At 39.4% G+C, this 17,105-nt stretch overlaps 1 protein-coding gene across 3 annotated transcripts in view; it reads left to right on the forward strand.

Moving 5' to 3' along the window:
• EPS15L1 (epidermal growth factor receptor pathway substrate 15 like 1) overlaps nucleotides 1–13,413 on the forward strand; it is a 46,614-nt gene extending 33,201 nt beyond the window's left edge. For all 3 annotated transcript variants that reach the window (XM_021540087.2, XM_021540088.2, XM_021540089.2), the window contains 2 exons: nucleotides 3,281–3,486; nucleotides 8,070–13,413. In XM_021540087.2, the coding sequence (XP_021395762.1) occupies nucleotides 3,281–3,486; nucleotides 8,070–8,216 (353 nt within the window). In that variant the 3' untranslated portion in view covers nucleotides 8,217–13,413. The remainder of the gene's footprint in view (nucleotides 1–3,280; nucleotides 3,487–8,069) is intronic.
• Nucleotides 13,414–17,105: the final 3,692 nt, after the last annotated feature.

Below are 17,105 nucleotides of genomic sequence, written 5' to 3' on the forward strand. Positions count from 1 at the left end.
TAGCAGTAACTCTCATTACATGGTAACATTTCCTCTACAACAAAAGTGATTCTTTGTGATCTTCTATGAAGATGAAGCACAAGAAACCCTGATGCTCTGTGCAGGTTCAAAACCACCCAGGGCTTTGTGCAAAACCCTTAAACAGGCCACCCAGAAAAACCAGTCTTGCTGAACAAATACGTTGCAAACACAGTATTTGTTTTAACAGTCACCAATTCCACAAAGTGGTTTCGTTAGCAGAAGATTTAACCTAAGAAAAAAAGCAGCTTAAAATGGGTCAGTTTTATCTCCATCAATCCAAATTGGTTTTGGGCACTACAGGGTGAAGCATGAGGGGCACTTTCCTTGCTGGTAACTGGCAATAGAGGAGAGGGAAATAACTTAGAGGGTTCTTGTTTTGCCTTGACCAGAAGCTGGAAATGCAGATACTTTAATTCTCTTTGTAATTCTCCAAGGCCAGTTTGGATGGAGCTTGGAGCAACCCAATCTAGTGGAAGGTGTCCCTGTCCACACTGGATGAGCTTTAAGGTACCTTCCAACCCAAACCATTCTGGAATTCTAGGACTCTAATTTAAAACAAGTTAAAATAAGTTGCTCTTTTCAGTGGAGCATTACATACAAAATGCTGAGTTGCTCATCCCTTGCCAGGCTTGCATGTCCCCTGGCATGGGATGGCTGTGGCAGTGGTGGGATCTGGAGGCCACCAGGATGGGCAGGATGGAAGTGCAACCCTCCATTCCACAGAGCAAAAGGTGCCCTGTGGAGGGGCAGGTGTGGTGAGGGAGGGTCTGTGCTGGTGAGGAGAACAATTTCCTGATTAATCTGTCACTTCCTTCCATGAAGGACAAGTCCCTGGCCTGATCTGCCTCTCTTTAGAAGTCACACAGGTGGTTGCTGCCATGGGGACCTGTGTATCTGTGTCACATGTGTTATCCAGGATGGAGCACGTACTGAACCATGGAAAAAAGTGCAGGGGTGAGCTTTAGGAGATCTCCTTTGTCTTCCAGCTTCAAGGCAGCTGAACCAGTGTTATTTCTAGAAACCTTCTCAAACCTCATGGATGTGTTGATGGGATGTCTCCCCAGAGCAATGGTCATGGCCCCAGGACTGCCAGGGCTCAAGGAACATTTGGACAATGCTCCCAGGCACAGGGTGGGATTGTTGTGGTGCCTGTCAGGGGTTGGACTGGGTGATCCCTGTGGGTCCCTTCCAGCTCAGGATGTTCTCTGACTCTATGAATGTTGTAAGTTCCTTAGGCAGTCTGGAGTATCCTTAAGTTTTAAAAATGTTGTGGATTTTCTGATGTGAATCTCTTTTGGCCCAGTTTAAATCCATTCAGCTTTTTTCTGATGGAAAGACTTGCAGGACTATGATCAAGTTCCCTTCAAACACTGTCAGGACTAAAGAAATCCAGTTCTATCTCCTTCTGCACATGTCTTATATTCCATGTCTCTCTCTGTTTGCTTGTTCAGCTGGGGACTTGCTTGCTTCCCACTTTGCATGCAGCTCGATGTCTGCCAGTGGTGCCAATATTGCACCCGAGAGTCTGTGTGATTCCTTCAGCTCCATGCAAATCTGATTTCCTCAGTTCCATGTAAACCTGATTCCCTCACTTCCCTGAATACCCAATTCCCTCAGTTCCATGTAAACCTGATTCCCTCAGTTCCCTGGATACCCAATTCCTTCAGTTCCATGTAAACCTCATTCCCTCAGTTTCCTGGATACCAAATTCCCTCAGCTCCATGTAAACCTGATTTCTTCAGCTCCCTAAATATCCAATTCCCTCAGCTCCATGCAAACCTGATTCCCTCAGTTCCCTGGATACCCAATTCCCTGAGTTCCATGTAAACCTGATTTTCTCAGTTCCCTGAATACCCAGTTTCCTCAGTTCCATGTAAACCTGATTTTCTCACTTCCCTGAATACCCAATTCCCTCAGCTCCATGCAAACCTCATTTTCTCAGCTCCCTGGATACACTGGGGAACAGAAGCCAACTGAGGATGGATTTTGGCTGGCCCTGGGGTAGGAGAGGCTGAGCTGGGATTTACTGGAAGTTACTGGATAGGTCATTTATTCAGTGCAAGTTTGCTGATCTTTATTTCCCTTTGATAAAAGTATTTCCACAGATCTGAGCACATACTGTGAAGTTCATGAGCATATACCAAAGTACTTTCTGAAAAGCTCACAGGCTATGACTCAGGTGTGCCAAGTACACTCTGAAATTTGGGCTTTTATTGAATTTCTCTGTCCTTTCCTAGTATGTATATCATAATGGGAATGAATAATAAGATTTCTATTAAATTATAGTTCAAATAATTGGATATTTCAAAACAGCTCTATTGCTACAAATAATATATGAAATTCAGGTTAATGTGCAGAGAGTTGTAAGTATTTGTTTAAGAATATTTCTAGGTTTTCCTTTATCAAGTACATATTGCAATCAAGAATGTTCACCCAAGGAATATTTTCCCTGGATGCTGGACTAACACTTCTCAGGAACAATTTTTTTAAGGTGGGGCAGGAGGAGAAGAAATATATCTATCTGTTTAGTTACTTGACCTCACAAAATAGTCTTTTGGCAAGGGGAATTAATCATCAACCACTGAGGCTTTAATTGCAACAAATGAAATATACACATCATATTTATGAGCATGCACAGTAATTCCTGTGATGTCATTTGTTGTTGGGATGGAATATAAGAACAAACAGTCACCTACAAAAGGTGGGTTGTGGAGCAAACACCCCAGAGAGAGGTGATTTCTTAATCAGCCTCTTTTTTCTTGTGTATGTGGTGGTAGAAGGATAAACCAGTTCCAGGAAAAAATCAGAATGTAGGCATTCTGTCAATTAATCCTATTTAGCATGACTTATTGTTAGTGATACATTGTTTTTTATTTTGTTTTCTATACAATACCAAACTTAAACTTGAATTATCTCTAATCCTGGAAAATCAAAGTCATACTTGTCAATTTTTTCCTGACCAAATGTCTTTATAATGGGTTTCATCATTTAAAATCTTGATGGTATTAATATTTTGGTATGTATAAGATAATAAATCCATTTAAATAAAACAACTGTTTTAGATGGTTTGCATTGAGAAATGAATACCATTATATGTGGTTAAATTTTCACCCACCCCAGGAAGGATGGATGATGCTTAAGTGTATCAGCACAATTTCCTATTTCAGGGCTTTGCATTGTCCATGGTAAGTAACTTCTCTTTTTTTCCTTTTGTTTTTTTTTGTTTTGTTTTTTTTTTTTTTTTTCCTAAACTTTCCAGGTAAAAGTACTCCTGTAAGCCACCTTGGGTCTGCAGATTTTCCCAAGCCCCATGATCCATTCCAGCCATTTGGGGCTGACAGCAGTGACCTGTTTCAAAGTAAAAAGGGGTTTGGGGACCCATTTAGTGGAAAAGATCCATTTGCTCCCTCCTCTTCAAGTAAAACTTCTAAAGACTCTTCCTTGGGGTTTGCAGACTTCAGCTCTGTAAGTTAAGTTCCTTGTCTCTGAGCAAACCACTTTCTGCTCTGCTTGCAGCAATCTCTGTTGGGTTTTTTTTTTTTTGTCTTACCTGCAAACCTACTGTTCCCTGGCTTCTGTCTCTCAGTACCTTCATGCTGTCCTCATTGTTTTTGTATTAATATTTCTGTAATAAAAAGGCGTTATTTCAATAAAAAAGAAGTTTCGTACTAAATTTTCAAGGGTTTACGTGCATTTAAATTATTTTAGTACAGTGTGCCTTTACTCTCAAATTCTTTGTAGAAGAATCTGTGTATTGTTTTTGTTGCATGGAGGCTATTTTGTAAATGGATTTTTGGGAGCCAATGATGTAAAGACTCAAAAACAATTGATATTGAACATTTCTCTAGCAATTTCACCATATCCTGAGTAGGAAATCCTTGAAGGGAAAGTTTCTAATAAGTACCTGTAACTGTTTGTGGAAAAAAATCTGACATTTGCTGTATATGATGGATTTTGCTCATAGAGAGACACAGAAATTGAGACAGAAATTGAAAATTTAGCTGTTGAATTTTGTTCCTGTTACTGATGTTGTAGAAAAGACAGAGAAAACAAAATGGTTTTGTAGAACCAAGATAGAAAGGTCCACACTTCATTCCAGAAAACAGTCCCAGGAGGTTTGGAAACAAAGCCAGGTCCCCATTCAATTAAAAGTATTGGGGTTTCCACAGCCTGGCTTTGGTTTTAGTGCTGGAATTGGGAACCATTATAAATGCAATGGTGGTGTGGTTCTTATTGCTTCCATAAGTGGATAGAATCTGTTCCATCCACAGCCTCAGGCTTCTTCCTCCTTTCACATGTTTTTGTTTTCTCATGTTGCCACGTAGTAAAATTGCAAACTTACTCTGTTCCCTAACCCTGCTGGACACAGGTCAGTGTTCAGCAAGGGGAGATATTTAAGCTGAATCTTTCTTTGTTTCTTTCTAGTGTTTTGGGTTTTTTTTCCTCTCCTAGTTATTATTTAATATTAAATGTGTATCACTTTCTTATGTGATATTGTTAGCTGAGGTCATCTGTACAGACTTTAGTTGGCCTCAGGGCTTTAATTTATCACTTCTGAAACATCCAAGTTCAAGATTTGTTGTATGTTTGACCACAGCTAGTTGGATTTGCACAGTTAAATTCTGATTGTATACAAACTGGTGACATTCTTAATAAAAATAAGACACAAAACTTGCTTTATCTGAAGTTTCTTCAACAACATCTAATTTCTTCCTGCAATGAAAGACAAATGATGGAATGGAATGACTGTTACCCAGTTGTCATCTTACTTTCCAGACTGTATTTCTTAAGTTAAAATGTGGTTTACTCTGATTGATTGTATCAAATGATTGACCAAAATCTCTGATCCCAATCCTAGTGGGTGCTCCTGGGTTAAATTTGCTGTGCCATCAGGTTCTCAGCTCAGATTAACTTTAGAAGATAAGGAACAAGTAGAAAAAAATGAGATAATGAGCAGTAGCCACTTAATAATTCCTGTTAAATGGTATTTCATAAAATTAAATCCATTTAAAAATCAGTTTTCTGAATTAATTCCTCCTCCTGTAGGAAAAAAAAAGAGATGTTGACTGAATTTGGCTGAAAAGACAGATTTGATCCCTTTTCTCCTCAGTTCATGGGTTTTTTTCCTTTTCTATGACACAATCATGCTGCTACACTTGACAATTTCTAATCCTTCTGCACCATGTTTTAAATGTGCCAGTTACTTTGAAATGATTGAGAATATTGTGCTTCTCCTTGCCTCATGGTTGGGAAACTTTGTTCAAAATGGAAATGAAAATCAGTTTTACTTACAGGAGGTTTTTGATGTCTACTTTGAATCCATGGAGTCTGAGAACTGAATCATGTAGAACTGAATAATCAAACAACCTGATTTTTAATTGAAATCCTTGACTGTTGCAAGAAAGAACATGAGAACCTTCATTATATTTTAGTAGGAAAATCTGGTGGTTTTTTTGACACACTGGCAAATTCATGCACCCAGAGTTTGTGTATATTTTCATTGCATCCTTAACTTTGTTGCTGTCATTAAATATGATTCATTGGAACAAAAGAGTCTTTTGGTAGCTCAGATTTCAGGTATTTCTGGGTTCCAGCTGCAGTTTACAGAACAAGAAAATCCATTTTTCTGCCAAGAAACAGAACACTGAGCACTAAGCTTTTTGTCTCAGTACAAGCTGGAAATTCAGTACACACAAATTAGTGGAGCTTTTTGTGATTTGATTAGTCTTGCTGCAATCTGCTGGTTTCATCTCTGCCTTGGGTCTGGCTGTACTTCTGAAAAAGGAAAGGTTTCATGCAATTACACTTGTCACACATATTTGTAGACTTGTTGAAATCTGGACATATGCAAAAAATTATTGTTTTATTAAATTACCTGTAAATTACCTTTTGATATACAATCTGTGCAAGAATCTGTGGCATTAATGAATTTTTCTGTATTTATTTCACTACTCAATGGTGAGAGTTATCTCCTGAAAATTGCACTTTGTGCCAACCACTTGTAACCAGGCACATCCAGATTTGTTTCCAATGAATCACTTGATTAGTTTTCCTTTTTTTTTGTTCCACTCAGCACTTTTAACTGCAAAAATATAACTTGTGTCCTATAAACAAGTTATAATTGGGACTCTCCTAAACTTTGGAAGTCTTATCCTAGAATGGAAGCCATAGAAGTAAAACATTATTCTCAACATTAAATTTTCATAAGGAATTCTCAACATTAAAAAAATATCCCAAATAGTTTGACCATCTTGTATTTCTGAGAATAGTAACCATTCATTTTCCATCCCAGCTGTTGGATCTGCCTAAATTCCTGGACTAAGCAGAGAATTCCTGCTTCCTTTTGTATCTGTCTTTACCTTGAAAAAAATAATGTATTTAAAATCTTAACGAGCTTTTCAATCTTACCTAGCAGCTGACATTATTTAAATGAGGAATGTAGTAGGGTTTCTCCATTTTAATTTACAATATCAAAAGGTGTTACACTTCTATTGTATTTCAGTAGCATCAAATGCAAAGATTCTCATCTAAATTTTTATAGCAATGTAAGCAGAGATATTGCATGAAGAAAAGGTTTTTTTGCATCAAACCATCTCTAAAGTCATACTGGAAGAAAAAAAAAAGAGGAATGATGAGCATCCAGAGGCATGATTAAATTATGAGTAAATGAGGGCTTGGGTTAAAAGAAATTCAATTAGACAGATTTATTTCAAAATACGTAAAAAATAAAAATTACAGGTGGGCTGCAGAGTGGAAGAGGAGGCTGGGGTGGGACCATCACAAATGTTGATGCAGCCAGGAAGGGTTTAGCACTCATTTTAACATTCAGTTCAATATTTCAGGCTGGTATGGGCAGGTGTCGCTGTGTTAGTTTGTGTCATGGCACAGCTCAGTGTCCTGGGCCACAAGGAATTTTTGCAGTATACATCCAGCTGAAATTTTTCTCCTCAAATAATATGTTTTCCTGCACACAGACAGAAAAAAAAAAATCCTCAAAAAACCAAAAAAACCCCACAAAACAACAACAAAAAAACCCAAAAACAAACAAACAAAACAAAAACCAAAAAGCAGATTTCAGAAGTGGGTTTTAATGCAAACATTTGCATACAGCTGTTCCCATCCTCCACCTCAGCAAATGTTAAAATTAGCTGGGAACAGATTATATTTGAGTTTGAAATTGCTATGATTTCAATAAAACAGTTTCAGGTTTTGTTCTAAATGTTTAAATGAGCAAACTTTTGCATCCTTCACTGGTATATTGTAGAATATAATTTTGGACAGGTTTTGTTGCACCGTGTTTGTGTTTTGGGGAGCCCAACCAGGTTCAGGAGCTGAATGTTAGAAAGTGTGATATTTTCTTAGTGTTCTCTGCTGAAGTAAATTGGATTCTCTCACATTATTTCTTACTGGTGAAACTCTGTGTGTATTTTATGAACAGCAACAGAAGCACTTTGGGTAACTTGATTTGGTGATGAAACTTCCCACATGTCAGCAGTGTCCAAAATCACTTCTCAAACCCCTCACCCTTAGCAGGAACTCCCACAATAAAACTCGGTTGTGCAGTTGCATAAGAATAAATAACTATTACCATTACCAGCTATTTATTCTTAAAAATGGTTGTAGTTGCTGTGCTTCCAAACCATAACCATTAACTTCCTTTTTTTGTGCTTGTAGAGGATTTTTTTTTGGCAGTTTTCATAATTCAACTGAGCCACAGATGCAGGAACTTGCATCCCATGTGGGTTAATTTCCAGGTGGGAGGAGGAAGAAACTAAGGAAATTAAGTAAGAGGTAAAGGAAGGAGGAATTAAGGAAATAAATCAAGGGAGGAAGTGAAGGAGGAAGAAATTAAGGAAATAAAGGATGAAGTGAGGAAACCAGTGAGTGAATTTCTATGTCAATCTAAAACTGCCCTAAGACAGCCTGGTGTGCTTCAGCTGTATATTTAATAAGTCTGATTCTTTGGGGTTTTTTTGGTTTTTTTTTTTCATAATTTCTTTGAGCTGGTTGGTAACTCCATTAATTTGTTTTCCATTTTCATTTTTTAGTTTGGAAATGAGGAACAGCAGCTGGCCTGGGCGAAGAGAGAGAGTGAAAAAGCAGAGCAGGAAAGACTGGCTCGGTTGAGGAGACAAGAACAAGAAGACCTTGAGTTGGCCATTGCTCTCAGTAAGGCTGACATGCCAAACTCTTAAAGAGGGTCTTGGCCTTTACCCTGTTCAAGAGAAACCTTGGAGCAAAGCTTTTATAAAAATACAAAATCCTTGGTTTATATTTGTGAGAATAATTTTAGTCACCTTCAGACCTAAACAAGACTGGCTGGTTGTGTCTGACCAGGCTCTGTGTGGATTCTCGAGTGCATCATCTGCAGGGAAACACTGTATAAGCTGTATGATATGTTCTAGATCAAATTTATTGCTTGTAAGAAATCTAATGTGTAATCCTGAGGTACTGAAAGTTTATCTGAAACACAAATGTTGCATAGAGTAAACTGCAGCTTGTGAATTTGGTTTTTTGTTTTTTAATAACCTGAATTCCGCTGGGTTTTTGAGGCTGCAGGAAGGATTTCAAAGAAAATGTCATAAAAAGAGAATATTTATAGAATTAGCTTTCACTTGTTGCATTTATTTAATAATTCATGGTAGGCTAATCAGTACTTCTTCTGCATCATCTATGTCAAAGCCTAAATTCATTAGTAGATGATCCCTTTTTATCCAGAAGTTGTGGCTTTAAAAAAGAATCTGACAAGTTATATATGATGGATACAGTGAACTCTATAAAACAATATAAATTTGAAGACTAAAAATTAGTAGCCCTTCTAATTTCAACATTTGTTTGCATTGATTTTTAATAATTATATAAGACTAAAAGTGGGAATTAATTCAGTTACAGTAAATGGGATAAATAATTTAGCAGTTAAATCTTGAAGTAAGAATTTCCTTTATTGTAAGCAAATGAGTTTTCAGGGTGGTGATACACATTTGGGTGCTGCTTTAATGTGACATCAAGAAATGAAGTGGTGGAAAAATTGCCAATGTTTGAGGAGTGCTCACCCCTACCACTCACTGTACCCTCATTTTCTCCAGCTGCCAGCACAGACTGGGTCATGTTAGCCAAGTGACTCTGGGACAGTCTCTACCTCTGCTTCTTCAATTCCACCTCCTTGGGGTTACAGATCAAGCAGCTGTAGCTGAAATGAAGCCAAGTTGAATCAGATTTTAGTTGCCAAATGCACATTCACACATCAGTTCTGGCAGAACTGTCTGGGTTGGCTCTAAAATCCAGTTTGCAGGACTCAGACCAGGTAGGAACAGGTTTTATATGCACTGAGTGTTTCCACCTGGGAAAGACAACACAGAATGTGTTTGACATGTCATAGAAAAAATAAGTCTGTGAATTTAATTTGCTTACTAGAAATGCCTTTTCTGATTACAGGAATTCTAAAACTTCAGTTGTGTTTGCCTTGGAGTTTTCTGTCTCGTGGAGTAGGGATCTAGTACAGCATTTTTAAATGTCCTCAGTCTTCTTTCCTGCCCTTTGTTCTCTGGGAATACAAAAGCTTTACATTCTGTGTTCTTACTGATGTGGCCCTTATCTTACTTAATTTTCTCTTTTTTTTTTTTTAATGTGATATTCCTTCATCATCTATAATGCATTTCTATTTTTTATGTCCTTGCTTCCTTGCTTTTATTTTCATACTACAATGACAGTGCCTGCTCAGTGACTGAAAGCAATCTTTCCCTGTTCTGTTGGGATTGCCTTATCCTGGATGCTTTCCTGACACAGATTGGATCATTTTTAGCATCTTGGTGGCTTTCAGCTCTGAAATGCAGCCAGGACGTGGCATTTGTAGTCTCAGGCTTTTGTAGGGAGGTAGGTGCATGGGTGGGTGTGCAGACACACACATCTATTTGTGTTTAGGGTGTTATTTTTAGGAGTCACAACTCCCCTTTACTGTGTGTCTCCTGTGTTATGGTACTACAGATAATGTAAACCTTTTATTCTCCTCAGAAGGAGAGAGGATTTATTTCTAATACCAAAACCAACCATATCATGCTCTTTAATACTGTCCTTTAATGAGCCCTTTGGGATGCAATAGAAGCTCTTTCTAATTTTGAAGAACCTGATTTGAAGTCCCTTCCCATTGCAATAATTTTTCTCTAATAGATGTTTGATTACATGATCAAACATACTAAAAGACAAAAATTTCTCTCTTCTTTGGTGTACAGAACTTTAAATCTCTGAGAGCTAACCTGTGTCTGTCTTTAAGGTAACATGATAAAACTTTTGCTGTGAAAGCAATTTTCAAAAGCAAGTGGCTGCAGGATTCTCAGTGCAGTTATACAAACTGTATAACTATATAACTGTACAGTTATATAATCTGTATCCATGTGTGAAATCCTCCTGTTCAGTTGGACCTGAGTCCTTCTGGTGTCTCTTCTGCTACAATAAAATCTCGAGAGTAATAAATACTAATAACTTAGTATTTAGGTGCATGACTAAATAGCTCGATGCATTTTTGAAGTTCTGTACCATAACAAGACTTTCTGTTGCTTTGTCAGGGCCCAAAAACACTGATTTTATAATGCTTCTAGGCCAATGAGATGATGTTTTCAAGATGTCCAGCAGAGAGGCAGAAATGTGAATTAATCCAGCATTCTGTAGAGTGTTAGGGCTTGTTTTTCTATTTCCTTATTGACTCTTCCTCATAGTTGCTTGGACAGTAACTGCAGATCAACAAATGAACAGGGACAGAACACAACATGTTGTCTATGCACAGTGTTAGATTTAGGAACCTTAAATTTACTGAAACACTCTTGATTCAAAATGTTGTCACTGCAGTAGAAGAAAACCTAGCTGTGATTTCTCACTTTGTATTTAATACAGTTTTCCATATAAAAAGGAAGATTCCCCACATTCTTTCCCCACACTGTAACTCAGTGTTTGTACAATACCTGCACTTGCTCTTTGAGGCAAAACTTTGCAAGACATTGCTCTTCTTCCTCCAGACAGTGAAATTTAAAGCACAAACAGACCTGTTGCTATTTGGGCAGAGCAAATACATACACTGTAAGATATGGAAAATGTGAATACCCCCAGTGCATATACAGTGTACAGTGAGATCCATATTATTTGTGTGTATGTGTATATATACAAATATATATATATATATATAGAGTATTGTATAATGTAATCATAGTGTGTGTATATACATGTCCACATGCTATGTCCAGTATATAGTTCCTTGTGCTGTACATAAAATGTGTATATACAATGAATATGTAGAATATGCATATATATTCTATATATTAAAGCTTGTGTGTATGTATGAATTCTGTAACCACAGAGGGATACAGAATTGGAGTCTTTACAGAAATTCAGATTAGCTCCTGGCTCTGAGAGTTTCAAAGTCCTGGTTAAAGAAAAGAGGAGAAATTATTTCTAATCAATTTGTATCGAGATTTCTTTCATTGACATGAAAAACTGTGTTCATTAGCTGTTCCAGGTGTAAGAGAACCCTGGCAGAAGGAAGTAATTATCTGCACTGGATGTCATTTCACATTCTTTGTAGCTTTCCAAGTATCTGTTTGGAATGTAGGCCCAACTGCTGATCTTGCATTTCATCTTTCTTCTCTGGGCTGAGGCAGTGAATTTTCTCCTATGTTTGCTCATAGTTTCCCTCTTCCCTCTTTCCTTTTTTTTAATTTTCCTTTTTTAAAAATTATTTGTGGGGAGCTGTTCTCATACACACACCCCAAACAGTCACAGGCAAAGGTGGAAAACATGTTTTTCTTGCTTCATTCCAGTTAGATTAGTTGCACATAATTGTCATCTGGATTCCAGTTCTGGTCTTCCTCCATTTCCACCTAAGCTTTTACTTCAGGAGGAACAAATATCCATTGCATATTTGGCTTAGAGGAAAGAGTGGGGGTGATTCTTCTTTCTGCTTAGATAAATGATTAGACTCTGTGCTACCTTGAGCAATCAGAGTTTGGCAGGGTTTTATGGTGGCACACACGTTTTATATGGAATATACAATACTGGAATGACTCATGGATTGCACAGGGCACTGAGGCACAGCAGTTAAACAGAACAGACAGACAATTATTCACATCCAACCTGCATGTGCAGACAGTGCACAGAGGGCACAGATATGGAATTACCACATTGCCCCTCACAGAACTGTGTGTTCCCATTTTTAACTTTCCCTCAGTTACCTTCAAATTGTCTCGCTGTAAAACCTCCCAGTCCCCCTGCAATAAAACCAGATGCTCATAAATTCATACTCTCACAATAATGCTGTAGGAAATATTTCTATATAGGCAACTTTTTCTTCATGGAACCTCTGCCCTGTGAGGGTCATCACTCCTTCCTGTACCTTGTTCCATGTACTGTGCTCTCAAAGTGTAAGAAATTCCAAGCTGTGTCTATGTAAGCCTTTTTAATTTTAATTCCCATCTGTGAAATCTGTTGGCACTCTTGTAGAAATTATTTTGTCATCTTATGCTCAAGGATAACGCACTTTTCTTGAATTCTTCTTATAATCCTTTTGGGGTTACTATTTCTTCTTTAGTGTTTCTCCATTGAGAAGAATATTTGTTCTGTAGAACCATGGCCCAAGGAGTTTTGGTCCAAGTAGAATTGTGGCTTTCCCTTGTGTAAGAGTTTGATTTCTCCTTTCTTCTGCATTTTATTCCTCCTTCTCAGGAATTTCATTTCTGCTTAATCCTCATTTAGAGCTGGAACTCTGTTGATGTGAATTGATCTCTGCTGTTAATGATCTAATTCAATTATCTTCCTATACTAGTGGAACAGCCAAGTTTTTGGTTATATATTTGGTTATACATGTAGACTTCACAACAACCATCTTTTCTTAGAAAGGAATTTTGCTTGGAGTATGATGGAATCATAGAAGATTTATTTTTAGAGTAAATATGTTAACTATAATTCATTGACACACCTGTTTGATCAGTTGATATACTGCTCTTTTTACTTGAAAGTTTTATAAATAAAGGCTAATTTGTTATAAAATGGAATTTTCATTTTTTCCAACTTCTGCCTCTCCCTTTAAGTTTCAAAGGAAAACTCCTAGTGACTGTGGTTCCTTCTGCTGTTGCAAGTACAGAGTGCTCTTCTGGTGTCCCTTTTAATATATGATTCTTCAGTCTGACCTGAAAAGGTGGAAACACAAAGTGGAAACTGCAATGTTGACCTAAATCTGACTAATATCTCCAAATATGTACATTATTGTGGTTATATTTATCTTTCAAATGTTATAACAAATTGTAAGGTATTTTAATTTTAACCCATCTCATGTGTTTATTGTTTAATATAATAAGAGAAATGTTATTGTTTAATATAATAAATGAAAGTTACTTTTTGGAGCTCTGAGATTTCGGCACTCTTTTTTTTTTTTTTTTTTTTTGGTCCACAATTTCACAAGATTTTATGTTAAATTTGTAACTCTGGCTTTGAAGAACAGCTCTATTCTGTGCACTGAAATTTTTTATTGTTGGCTGGTACCTTCTGGATGGTTTTCCCTCCTGTCCTTCCCTTTCTTCCTTGTCCCAGGCAGATTTGGGCTGAGCAGACCAGTCCCAGATGCAGCACCACACCCTTCCCAAGCAATCAGTGTGGCTGTCCTGGCAATTCACGCTGGGAGTGGCTGGGGAGATCGCTGGAGACAACCTTTGGCTGCCTGGAAAAACACACCTCGCTGCTGGGCTGTTCCATTTACTCACTTGGACTCATTCTTCTCCCGGCTGTTCCCTGCCTGCTCCTCCTCACCTGGCCACAGTGAGCATCTTGCCAAGGCAGGTTTCCCTCAGTTATTTTTGGTTCATTCCCATTTTGGAGGATTTGACTACAGAGGGGCACAATCCCTCCCTAATTCTCATCGTGTCATGCTTTTCGTCTCTCATAAAACCATGACCCAGCCCTCCATGTGTTGCTCCCACTTGAGTTTCTGGGGTCTGACATACTCAGCATTCTCATCCCTGTGCTTCCCCAAATGCTTTCCTCATCCACATTGTCTGGGCTTAATCTGAAATCTGAAATCTTAATCTGAAATCTGAAATCTTAATCTGAAAGGACCCCCCCTGTACCCAGCATGGCCTGAGAGCTCCTTCACTGGGAAGGGATAAAAGCATCACCATTCTGTTCAGGATGTGGAAATTTCACCCTAAAGGCTGTCCAAGGTCTGAGCCCAGCTCAAACACGACTGTAGCATTTATTGACTGAACCTCAAAGTGTCCCCTTCACTGGGAGGGATAACAGCATCACCATTCTGTTCAGGATGTGGAAATTTCACTCCAAAAGCTGTGCAAAGTCTGAGCCCAACTGTTAAACTCAAGCACGACTGTAGCATTTATTGACTGAACTTCAAAGTGTCCCAGACCCAGCTCTACTCTTGGAATTCTGAGCTCCCACGCTGGAACTGCTTTCAGGTTTATCTCTGGAACTGCTGAATCTCCATCTGCTGTATGTGACTATCAGTGTAGTCACTCTGAGTCCCTCCTGTCTGGTTGGTTTTTTTTTGTTTTGTTTTGTTTTTTTAATGTTATGACCACAATTAAAACTTTTTATTGGTGCTGATGCAGCATCTCATAGAATTACTGTAGCCTTCCTAATTGATGAAATCTCACAGGGCTCTGCCAGCACCTTACATAATATATTTTTTGCTGTTTAACTTCCCATTAAGGTCCTTGATCACAATTTTCAGAATGAAAAAGCCCTGTGCTCTCTGCCTATCCCTTGCTTCCACAGAAAGGACATCCAGGCACTTCATATCCCTTATTTTGCAAACATAATATAAAATCATTAAGATAACAAAACTCATGCTGTCATTGCACACAGGCTGTAAAAAAGTGGTTGATGGGATATGAGGATATTTTTGTGTGTTTTTTGTTTTGTGTTTAAGCCTCAGGCTATGTAGTTATTCACCTGACATATTAAATATCACAGAAGATCATATCCAAAATGATATTCCAGATATTTCTTAATGACATAATGAGTCAGAACTCCAGGTATACTCTGAGCTGTAAGAAGAAACAGAAGTAAAAGTGATTTAAAGCAATACCCTATTTAGTTATAAACCTGTACCAGGTAAGTTCACCTGCAGTTTCTGTCTTGCTGAATTTATGCTCACGACAGCAGACAGAAAAATTCTGATTTGCTGAAAGGATTTACAATGGGAGCAGGTAAAAAAGCAGGTAACTAATGCTAACAGTGGTTACAGAGCAAATGAAAATTTGGTTGCTTCTGTTCTCCTTGAGAGAGAGGAGGTTTTGGTAAAGTTAACCCTTCTTCATTCTGTAAAACAGTCCTTATAGTTCCTCTTTAGTGTCTGCAGTAAATTTTGTAAGATCAAATAATTGTGGCTGAAAAATCAGACCTCAAAAGAGTAAATCAAATATATTTCCTACCTAACAAGCTCAGGATGAATCTGTGCATCCTTTGTGTGGTGCAAGTGGAAGGTGCTGGTTTGTGGCAGGGGCTGCTCCCAATGGGTTTGGGATCAAATGATGCAGAGCTTGTTTGTAAATGCCACCAAGAAGGTTTTGATGCTAGCAATGGGGATGGCTTTCTCCCTGTTAAATTCCACAGGGTTTGGGATGAATTTTTTGCTAGTTACCATAGTGATGGCTACATGACTTTGTTGTAGTTGTTTTTTCTAAATATAGCAAAAGAAAATTGCTGGAGCTTGGGGTTCTGGCTTCAAAAATTCAATTTAAGCAAAGCCTAACAGCTACTCTGTGTTAGAGGTGCACAAAATAGCTTAAGAAACCACAGAGCTTCTACCACAGAAAACCACAGAACCACACAATCCTATAATTTGAAGAGTGGACAAACTTATTTTGGCATTCTTGTGGATGGAAGACCAAAGTTTAGAGCCAGGCAATGTTTTCAGGCAGTTTGTAAATGGCTGTGAGTAACCAAGGCCTTACACAGGTTGAAATGCCCCATCCTGCATGAGGTGAGCCATGTCCAGCACTAAAGCTTCAGCTCTCCCACATGTGATTAGCTACAATACTGAATCTAAATTAAACTTCCAGAAAAGCCAGGGGGTTTCTAGTCCAGCCTTCCACTTAGGGTTAAAAAAAAAAGAGATTTGAAAGTGTCCTGCCTTCTGGCTTGCTGGGTGCTGGCTGTGTACAGGGTGCTGGGATGGTGCTGGGCTGTTTCACCAGTGCTGGTGTGGTGCTGGACTGGTGCTGGGTGTGCAAAATGTGCTGGGGTGGTGGTGTTGGACTGTTTCACCAGTGCTGGTGTGGTGCTGGAATGGTGCTGGATTGGTTCTGGGCTGTTTCATAGGGTGCTGATGTGGTGCTGGGTATGCACAACGTGGTGGGGTGGTGCTGCTGGACTCTCACAGTGTGCTGGGATGGTGCTGGGCTGTTTCACCAGTGCTGGTGTGGTGCTGGATTGGTGCTGGGATGGTGCTGGGCTGTTTCACCAGTGCTGGATTGGTTCTGGATTGGTGCTGGGGTGGTGCTGAGTATGCACAGGGTGCTGGGGTGGTCCTGGGGTGGTGCTGGGATGGTGCTGGGCTGTTTCACCAGTACTGGTGTAGTTCTGGATTGGTGCTGGGGTGGTGCTGGGTGAGCACAGGGTGCTGGAGTGGTTCTGGAGTGGTGCTGGATTGCTGCTGGGGTGCTGCTGGGGGAGCACAGGGTGCTGGATTGGTTCTGGATTGGTTCTGGAGTTGTTCTGGATTAGTTCTGGATTGCTGCTGGGGTGCTGCTGGGGTGCTGCTGGGGGAGCACGGGGTGCTGGATTGGTTCTGGAGTGGTTCTGGATTGGTGCTGGATTGCTGCTGGGGTGCTGCTGGGGGAGCACAGGGCGCTGGATTGGTTCTGGATTGGTGCTGGATTGGTGCTGGATTGGTTCTGGGGTGCTGCTGGGGGAGCACAGGGCGCTGGGGTGGTTCTGGATTGGTTCTGGATTGATTCTGAACTGGTGCTGGATTGCTGCTGGGGGAGCACGGGGTGCTGGATTGGTTCTGGAGTGGTTCTGGATTGGTGCTGGATTGGTGCTGGATTGCTACTGGATTGCTGCTGGGGTGCTGCTGGGGGAGCATGGGG

The sequence above is a fragment of the Lonchura striata genome, chromosome 28, assembly GCF_046129695.1.
Source record: "Lonchura striata isolate bLonStr1 chromosome 28, bLonStr1.mat, whole genome shotgun sequence".
NCBI classification, from domain to species: Eukaryota; Metazoa; Chordata; class Aves; order Passeriformes; family Estrildidae; genus Lonchura; species Lonchura striata.